General features: G+C 32.4%; 2 protein-coding genes across 2 annotated transcripts; one reads left to right on the top strand and one right to left on the bottom strand.

Annotated features, from left to right (window-relative positions):
• Positions 1–847: 847 nt before the first annotated feature.
• LOC107617517 (uncharacterized) lies at positions 848–1,651 on the top strand. Its single transcript, XM_088500313.1, has one exon. The coding sequence runs from the start codon at positions 949–951 to the stop codon at positions 1,369–1,371; it is 423 nt and encodes a 140-aa protein (XP_088356439.1). The 5' UTR covers positions 848–948; the 3' UTR covers positions 1,372–1,651.
• A 1,670-nt stretch (positions 1,652–3,321) lies between these two features.
• On the bottom strand, positions 3,322–9,794 carry LOC107617515 (AT-hook motif nuclear-localized protein 6). The gene is made up of 5 exons (XM_016319286.3): positions 8,921–9,794; positions 6,197–6,264; positions 5,654–5,785; positions 4,197–4,358; positions 3,322–4,003 (listed from the first exon to the last, which is right to left on the bottom strand). Exons 1-5 carry the CDS (start codon positions 9,273–9,275, stop codon positions 3,701–3,703), a joined length of 1,020 nt encoding a protein of 339 aa, XP_016174772.1. The 5' UTR covers positions 9,276–9,794; the 3' UTR covers positions 3,322–3,700.
• Between the last annotated feature and the right edge of the window lie 551 nt (positions 9,795–10,345).

The following is a 10,345-nucleotide window of genomic DNA, read 5'->3' on the forward strand; positions in this document are numbered from 1 at the left end:
CTTAACGTTTACTTTTTTTTTTTTATTCCACACAGAATTTCATAATCAAATAGTAAAATCAATTATGAAAGAAATGTTTACAGAGGTTTGACTCTAGAGAGAAGAAAAACATATCATTTGATTTGAAACTTTGTTCACTATTGAAGTTTTTAGCCTTTTCAAAGTATGTCATGAAATCAGAGATGAATCCGACTAAACACGATCAAAAAAATCTAATTTTTCACTTCTATATTATATTAGATGAATATAAATCACAAATATTTTATTAAATTATTGTGTCCGTATATTAGACGTATTTTAGATAGGACATTTATCCTACACTTATTTGATATATGTATTTTTCTATATCTAACTATATTTTAATAAAAAAATAAAAAATATTTTTTCAAACATATTTGAATATTTTCAAATATCATTATTTATCGACATTAATTTTTATTTGTATTCTTGAAATAAATTAAAAATAATTATATATTATTATTTTGTTACAACAAAAGTTATATTAAATATTTTATATAATTAAAAATATTAAAATATTTCTAAAAATAATTTATACTTTAATATAAATAAAAATATCAATATATTATTATAATTTATCTAAAAATATTATATATTTTATAAATATATTATCCTTATATGTTATATCTTAAAAAAAATAAAATTAGTATGTCCATATGTTAAGTATTATATCATATCTTGTATCTATGTGAGACTGTGAGTGTCTGTATTTCTTAGTTAGATAATATTCGATTAATATCCAATTTAGATTATAAAAAAATGCTACTTCTAGAGAAGAATGTTCTGTCCACGTTACCATCTATCCAAACACATTAGAATATAGCTTTATATGTCTCTAAGTCAGTCTAACTACCTCTAAATCTTTTTTTTACTTTACTCTATATAGTTCTTCCTTGTTTCTTTGAACATTACTGTTGAGAGAAAAAAAAAATGTTAGAATCTGTGGTGGAGTTCATAACTGAAGCAGCTTCAAGCACTTGTTTCATCTTCTGTTTCTGCAATTTGATCTTCATACTCATTATCCTTGTGGACTTGAAGCCAAGCCTCATAAGTTTTGATCAACAAAAAATTGATCAACTCCATCATCATATTCATCATCACCCCATCAACACAGGTACACAAGGAACAACAACTTCCAAGTTTCTACTCAGCAAAAACAAACCAACTCAACAAGATGAACCTGAAAATGCAGAAGAGAAGAAAACAGAATCTGAAGGTAATAATGATGATGGTTTTGGTAATATGGAAGAGGAAGAAGAGGTTGAAGGGAAGGATGATGAGCTGAGGAGAAAGGTGGAAGAGTTTATAGAGAGAGTTAACAAAGGTTGGAAAGCTGAATATTTTAGCACATAAATAATAATAATAATGTTTATTTGTTGTGGGAAATTTTCATTATTAATTAGGCCTAATTAAGGTTGGAGTATCATGAGAAATCTTATAGTATTACACTATTACTTACTAGTTTGTTCTTTAGTTTTTTTAAACATTTTTAATTAGAATGCTTATGTTATTTTATTTTATTGTATCATTATTAAAGGAAATTAAGATTTTAGAGGAAATTAAGTTGTTTAGGAGTGCCTTGAAGGTTTCTGTTGAACAAAAAATGAAGCCAATCGTGATGAAAATATTATGACTACATTTTATTTATGTGTTTGTTTTTAATGAAGAACTTGACTACTTGTCTACTTCAGATTCAGCACAGAAAAGGTAGCAAAAAAGAAAGGGAAAAAAAAACATATAAATAGCATATATGTTGTGGAGATTCAATTGTTATATATAAGTTTTAGCTTTCTTTTCTGGTTTCTCATAAAGATTGAGTAGTAGTTCCAAGACATTATTTAACTTTTTTCTTCAAACTTTATGAGTAGTCTAGAAAGGTTGTTGCATACTAATTGAAATGGTTAATTAATTTTACTATTTTTTTTTTAAAAAAGTTAAGCATCTTAAATTTACATCCATACTTAATATATTATATATACATACAATATAATTTATTAATTTACATCCATTCTTAAATTTATTAATATAGAAGAAAAGTGTTAGAATTATAGGACAGTTTTGCTCCTATAATAAATTCCTAAAAGAACAAATGATATCAGTATTTCACATGCACTTGTCCTGGTTGGAAATTGGCACCCAAGTTGTTACATATAATATATAATCCCTCTATTTTGTTTGCTGTTTTGAGGTTATCTGACAAGGAAAATCTGAATGAATGTGGTGGTCCAATGAAAAATTGATATTTTCAGATTTGTGTATGACTATCCATTTTTGTTAAATCAAAGGAAGAGATTTCTGGATACTAAAATACTGTGAAACTGCTGCATAACTACATAGGATAAGACCAAAAAACAAAAATCAAAATAAATAAGAAAAAAAAAAGGAAATTTTGATGTCCTTGCCAGAATAAAAATACATTTTGATACTCCATAAGGATAAATAATGTACACAAGACGGAATATACTCTGCTGATTGTTGCATGTCTAAAATAAGAAAAAATAAAAACAAAAATAAAAGATGAGGATATATATATGTATGTGTGTGTGTTAGTTGGAGTGCTAACGTTAAGCAAAATCTCAATCAGGTATAGTGGTTGGTAATTTGGTAAGTGAAAACTTGCAATGTCTGCATCATCATTCATCAGTCCCTCTTGCATTTTTTTTCTCATTGACAAAAGAGTAAAATGACAATTAAATTATCAAAAATTTTGATTTTAGACTAATTAGCCCTATAAAAAAAAAAAAAGTATTAATTAGGTCTTCCACGTTAGTAAATAATGGACATATATGTCTTTTTATCAATGAATAGTGCAAATCGAAATGAAATTACCTATGTATTTCCTTATCTATAGTGGTGGACCATATAAACATGAAAACGATATAATTTTAGACAGTGGAACATTTATTATCTTTCATTTATTATCTTTTGAGTTACTGTTCTCTATTTATTACGAATTCTACCAAAATAGGTAAAGTTTCACACCAAAAATTATGTATATAACGATATTTCATAAATAAACCTGTCACAGTGGTTAATAATACATATAAACACCACCATTAAACTTTACGTGATGAATTGATAGAAGAACATCACAGTGTCCACTGTTTGCTATTATAAAGGACCAAATTAATACTTTATTTTTTTTTTCAAGAACTAATTAATCCAATGTCAAAATATTTAAGAACCTAATTGTCACTTTATTCTCAATAAAATTATCATATCTTCCTTCTCCTTTCACTTTAGTACTTCATTCTCTGAAAAAAAGAAACAATAAATAAAAAATAAAATAAAACATTAAGAAACTTCCAAAAGAAAGTTAAGCCTAAAAGGCTGATAAGCCATTTTCTTCTTTCACAACAAATAGTATTGTGAAGTTACAAGAGTTCTGAAACACACATCCAATCACATCTTTTAACATCTAATTGCTACAAACAATGAGGCAAGTAAACATCAGAGATACATTATCAGGAGAGCACATACACATGACAAAAACCCTAATAAAACAGTTTCCTAACTGAACAACCTAGTAATCAAAAGAGTAAACTTTTTGAGTCAAAACCATTTGTGACACTCATCTGACTCATCGAGGTTCTGTATTTGCAAGTTAAATTGTCAGCGTCAGTCAAGCATGAGTGAGTTTGATTCTGCAGAATGCTAACCAATCCGCACTGAGCGATATGTTTTAGCATGGGACCTCCGCATTCGGATGGCTTGGGTTAGACTCCTTTTCGGGCAAAGGTTCTATATTGTCAGCAGATGAGTTCCGAGAGTCTGGAGCATTGTTAAAGGAAACAATGTTCTCTCCATGTCCATGAAATGCAGTAGGTGTCATAATAGGCTTCACTCCACCAAAACTGACTCGTATTTCCTCGTTAGAGACAACGGGAGTAACGTGTGATGGGGTGATGGTTGATATATGTTCCACCCTAGGCTTCTTTGATTTATGCTCGAGCTGGTGACCAGGAAGAAAACTGCCCACAACAACCTGATGCAGAAGATTAGTGAGAGAAAGTGTCAAGTTGCTCCTAATAAATTCAACAGTTCCAAACTAGTCAATTTTTTACGAATTTATTATGCCAAGTAGCATAATATTATCTCATTCTTTAAGTTATGAAACATCAGATTAGCAAGTACATAAAGATCTTGAATGAACATCCTTTTCGCAGCATGAGGTTTACCTGAACAGGGCCTGCAGCTATCAGCAAACCAGCGAGTCCTCCTCCCATTACTCGACCATCTGGACCTGCTAAAGAGACACTCATCCCGCCAGATCTGCTTCTTGTAACTCCATTCTCAGTAGGCATAAAGGAACCGGACAAGGAAAGAATCTCAAATCGCCCCTTTAAAAGAATCAAATAAGTGTGAGCTTATTTACACATGACACCAACTGTCAAGCTACAGACTTAAGGGTAAAGAAGGAAGATGACTGAGGCGCCAATTAACAATGCATCGAATCTCTGATTTAAAAAATTGGAGAATATATCACTCTCTATGTACTTCTTCAAAATTATTCAGATGGAAATTATGAATATATGGAAACAGGGAAGAAAGGTCAAACCTAGGATATGAGGAAAAGAAACTTAGTCATAAATCATAATCCCGTCTACTATTTTCGTTTATGTGATACAAGTTTAATATAGCATCCAATTGGTAATGTCCAAAATCTATGAGGGTACATGCTTTTTGGCCACATACCCAGCAACATACCCAGTATGGGTGCGTACTGGATACGGGAACGCTTTTGGGCACTATTAGGTGTGCACCTCACAAAATACCATTTTTGTTTTACACAAAAAGATGTTTTGGATAGAGGCATAGAGCTGGGTATGGTTCTTTTTTCTATTTAGTTCAAAATTACATAATTTTGAGTAAATTTTATCTATTTTTTAATTATTTTTATTCCAAAACTAGTTAGATATGCATTTTAAGACATCAAGTTGACTATTTAGACTATTTAAATATTTATTTTTTAATTTAAGATTAATTATTTAGATTATTTTAACGTTAAATTTGACATAAAAACATACTTTATTAGTTGAAAATCACTATTTACTGACATACTCGTACTCTTTTTTTAGAACTTTCGTATCATGTACAGGATACAAGTACCGTACCCGTATTCATGAAACTTAGGCTAAAATTGATGTAAATGATACCATCCGCTACCACACAAAGTACTGGAAGAGAAGCTGAATTACAAAAAAAAAAAAAAAAAAAAGAAAAGAAAAGATATTTCCACAGGCCCGACATAAAATCCAACATATTTCTCCACAAGAAAGCATCGATTGCAAATTATTTTAAAATTCAAAGAATGTACAGTATATCAGTATATGCATACATTTATCATTTATTCTCAATAACACTTACCATTCCTTTCTTTGTAAAGACGGTAAAAATTAAGCACATATATGAAGCTTTGAATTTTGGAGTGCATTTGAAAACTCATGAAGGATATCTAACAAGTAAAAGATACAACAGCAGACATACATGGCTGAATATTATTCATAACCAAATTCATTACCAGTACCTCTTCTGTGATTGATTAAATGTTATTTAAACATCTTTTCATTGTTTAAGACAACACAAACACATTTTCTTTTGGTGCTGATGATTGATGAAACAGGATTGCACTAACCTCATATGTTAAAGTACCCCCAGAAGATGTTGGTTGTCGAAGTGTAACATTTGAAATCGTGCCATTTGCAGAGAGAACACATATACCTCGTGATCCTTGTTGAGAAAAAGACATAATTTTCATAGTAACATCCTGAGACAGGCCATAGCAACATCACCAAAAAAAAAAAAAAAAGAAAAAAACACTACATGCAAACAATTATAACATAACCACCAAGCATCAGGGTTGCCCAAACAAAATCATAATTTGTTCCACTTATTTTTCTTTCAACAGTCCAGCCAATCCAGTAAGTTATCATCTCTATAATTAATGTTAACGAAAAAAATAATGTGATCAAAGGGAGCATCCAGGTAAAAGACAAGAGCAAGATAATCTTTCTAATTGAAAACTTTCTCTATAAAATTTGTGGCATTCAGGTTTCAAAGAAAATGAATGGCTGTGTTCTGTATATGGCATTCATGCACAAATCAATAAGAGTGAAACGATAAATTAACTAGTAACTGCCCTTCAGTATATAGAATTCAAGGGAGTTGAATAGAATACCTCGCCAGCATTTACAGTAAGTACATGTGGTGTAAAATTGGCACCAACTGAGTATTGGATTCCCTCACCTACAAAATGGCATATATGGTAAGATGACAGAGTCTGTAGAGAAACTTGTTATCTAATCTAATTCAAATAATAATAATCCTAATTTTGCTTGTATTATTAACTTTGCTTCACTAATCAAGTAAAAAAAAAAGAACCTAATCTACTATGTGGTACTTAGGGCATTCTAAACGTATGCTTAGCAACAATGTAGTAGATATCATAGCTATACACAAGCTACTATAGATGTACTCATGCTTTCGCTAAAATTTGTTAAATATTCAACTTTTCTATACTTAATGGCACTATGTACCTCCTTAAGAATGTACAAAGACAAAGAAGAAAACCTCATAAACATAATTAATGAACCGAGATTGACTACAAGTTCAGGTACAGCATTGTCACAGTCAATATAGGAATTGCTAACATGGGAGACAAAGAAGGCACAAAACCGCAGGTAGAAAGGGAAGAGAATAAGGGTCTATTTTGCTTCTTTCACTATTTTTATTTTCTATATTTTTCAGTTTTAGAATTTCATGAAGTAAACAAAGAAAATAGTGAAACCAAGAAAACCTTGTTCCCCAATTTCATCTTCTATTCTTACTATTTTCTTCACCAAAAGTGATTTGAAATATCGGATATGACGGCGCCATAACGGTATGGCGTGGCGGAATTTGGCCTCACCGCCATACAGAGGCTTTTCACGACAGGTGAAAAGGCGGCCGCAATTGCGGTGGCGCCAAGGCGGAACGCCATGAAAATGGCGTTAATGGCAGGTTTTTTCGGACTTTTAAAAAAATGTGAGGGCAGTTGGGTAAATTAGGAAACCCTAAGTGATACATGTAACGCTAATCAGCCTCTGTTATTCAAAAACTTCTCTTCCTCTCTTATTCACGTAAAAAACGTCTCTCCATCTCTGTTCTCTCTTCTCTGTGCTTCCCGTTGCCGCCGATCTTCGCCACTGCCCGTCGCCGTTCACCGCCACCACGTCGTTGCCGCTGGTTGTCACCGCCCGTCGCCCCTGGTTGTCGCCGCCGCTCATCACCACAGTTCCCTCTTTTTCTGGTTCGTAGTTACATACATTCTTTTTTTTTCCGTTCAGTTCACTGTCTCCTTCTCTTCCCTCATAAACCTCTCTTTCTCCAATTTTTTTTCCATTCAGTTCAGTTCACTATGTCAACTTCCAGACCAGCCCTTGATTCTAATGATACTGAATCAGATGATGATGAGGGGGCAGAGGGACACGATAATAATCGTGTTAATTTGGATGAAGTTGATGAGAGCTAGAATTTAGATGGTTTATTTCATCATTTGTTAGTTTAAAGACATGATGAGACAATGACTTTGGTCTTTCTTTTAAGTTTTTAGTTTTTATGTTCTATGTCTTATGTTTATTTGCTAAATTTGCTATTATATTTGCTGCATTAATTGGATGTCTTATAACTAGAAAAATGATTATATAGATTATATTTTATAGTTTATTATATTTGCAATTTTTCTGCATGTTTTTGTACATATATATGCATTTTTTTAGGTAATCCACCATTTCTCGCAACGCCATCCACCATTATTTTATGGTGGATTTTTGGCTCACAGCCATGAGCCGCCATCCGCAATAAAAAACTATGCACCAAACATAGGAATTGTAAATAGAAATCATTGAGACCCTAATGGATTAAGAAATTATTTCTTCCCCTTCATTTTGATATTTAAGATCCTCCAAAATTGAAGATACCTTAAATCCTAGCTCTAATTTATAAAGCCTCCCCAACCTATAGGTAATAGTTATGCAAGAAGCCTCACCCTCTCCTCCATCCAAACATGCCTTGTGTTCTTCCATGCACTTAACAAGATATTTCACTACATTAAATTGATATACAAATAAAACATTATCATTCTAAAGCCACTTTTAACATCCTGCAAGTATACACTCAATTGATTGAAAACTTTCCTGACTAAAATTCCAATAATGCAACCCATTTTTTTTTACTCATGCCAATTCAATTGACTAGAAGCATACTAAGTCACATAGGTTATGTACTATACTCAATCAGTTGAACATGCAGTAGTTTATTTAGGTCTAATTGTTTGCATGGCTAGGTTATGACATGTTTTTTCGTCCATGATAAAGGAAAATAAAGAGTACCATATGCTATCTGAAACAACAACAAAAAAATTTTCACTTTTCAACCACAAAAACAAAATATCCTCATCCATCTCACCACTTATATTTGTAGTTTCTAGATCTGAAAAGGAATCTAAGGGTCCACTCCTATCCCCCACCCTACCACCCAAGATAAACTCTATTATTACTGAAAATCAATTCCAAGAAACAAACTAGCAACTATTAACTACTAAAAACACAGATCACAAAAGGTAACTCCCAAACTCCAAACGATTACCTCCAAACTAATTAGATCTCAAAGGGTTGAAAACAAATTATGATATTCCTCAAAAAATGAGGTAAATGACAAGAGCCACTTCAGGTAAGAAAAATGCACTCATTTATTACTTTCATATACTCAATTCTCAACCACTACAAATGTAACAGTATAAAAGCCAAACTAAAAATTAAAGAACACAATAAGTAACCAATCTTAAGACATAAAAGATCCTTTAAACTCAAAGGTCAAAATTCAAAACAAGATCAAACTAAGTAAGAGCTATATATAATTTTACCTGGTCCTGGTCCTGGACTTTCAAAGTCAAACTTATATGATGACTTCTTGATGGACTCAACAGGCTTCCCTCTACCCCTTTTCCAGGCTGAGAACTCTCCCGTCAACGGAATTGATGCCGATATCGGCATCGGCGACAGCGCCCCTGCTGCTGCCACCGCCGTTGGCTTCCCATCCGGTCCATACTTCCTAGGCCTTCCTCTCTTCTTCTTCCCATCGGTCCCCGTTGCTGGCACCGGCGTGGAGGCACCGGAAAAATCTAAGGTCTCAACTCTGGGCGCCACGTGGAAGCTCTCTGGGGCACTAGCATCACCTACCACTGCATGCCCAGCACCAAAATTCTCTTTTTCTTCCATTTTTATGCTAATCAAAGGAAAACTAAGACACCCCAAAAGCTTAAAAACTTGCTTAAACCCTCAACATTGAAGATTCAAGCGTTTTCAAGCTCAAAACATATAAAAAATCAGGAAAAATAATTGTTCTTTAAGGGAAAGAAATGTCAAACTTCGGTAACAGTAATAGATTCGAATGCGAGGAAAAATTTACAATCTGAAGGGAAACTTCAGAAACGTAATCTTTTGTTGAAAAGGTGATGACCCAGAAGAGAAATTGGAGGCGCTTGAGCTTGGGGTTCCGAGAAAATCGCGATGATGTGAGCTCAAATCCTCACCATTGCAGAGAAAATCGAAAGCTTCGAGATTAACAGAATTTTATGAAAAAAAATTGTACAATTACAGAGAAAAATACAGACTCTGGCGCACAAATTCTCCAGAGTTGATACACGAATTTTAGGGTTTTGCAGGAAAAGGTGGAGTAAATAAATAAAGTAGAAAGGGGAAAAATTGGAAAAATTAAATAAATGTTTAAAATAAAGTAATTAAATATTGTAAATTTAATTATTAATTAATATTTTAATTGTTAAATTCAAAGTATAGATTTTGGTTAAGAAATTGTTTCACGTCCGTCTTGGAAATTTAATAAAGTTGATTTAATAAATGGCTGTGAATGCGGATGCTTAATTTGAATAGCATTAAAAAAATATGTAATATTTTTGAAAAGGAAAGAAAATGCCTTTTTTATATAAAACTAGCATTTATTTAATTAAAGGTATTTCTTTAAAGAAAAATTTCAAAGCTGTAAAGCTAGGGTTGGAGCCACTGCATTACCTCAACTACTGACAATTTCTTTGTCTTTTCAGTTTCAAAAGTTGACCAAGCAACTCAAATGGATGAATTTATACACAAATAATAATGTAGTAATTTGGAATACCCTCTTTGGTTTTGTGATTCTAATGTATTTGCCACTGTAAGCGCTGAAGCGCATGCTCTCTCCTCTCTTTTGCTTTTTTAATTTCCTCCCTCATTCTCTTGATACATGTTCTATCCTTTTTCACTTTATCTTCCTCATTCACAGCTTCTGTTGACCA

The sequence above is a fragment of the Arachis ipaensis genome, chromosome B9 (assembly GCF_059453495.1).
Source record: "Arachis ipaensis isolate K30076 ecotype BB chromosome B9, ASM5945349v1, whole genome shotgun sequence".
NCBI lineage: Eukaryota > Viridiplantae > Streptophyta > Magnoliopsida > Fabales > Fabaceae > Arachis > Arachis ipaensis.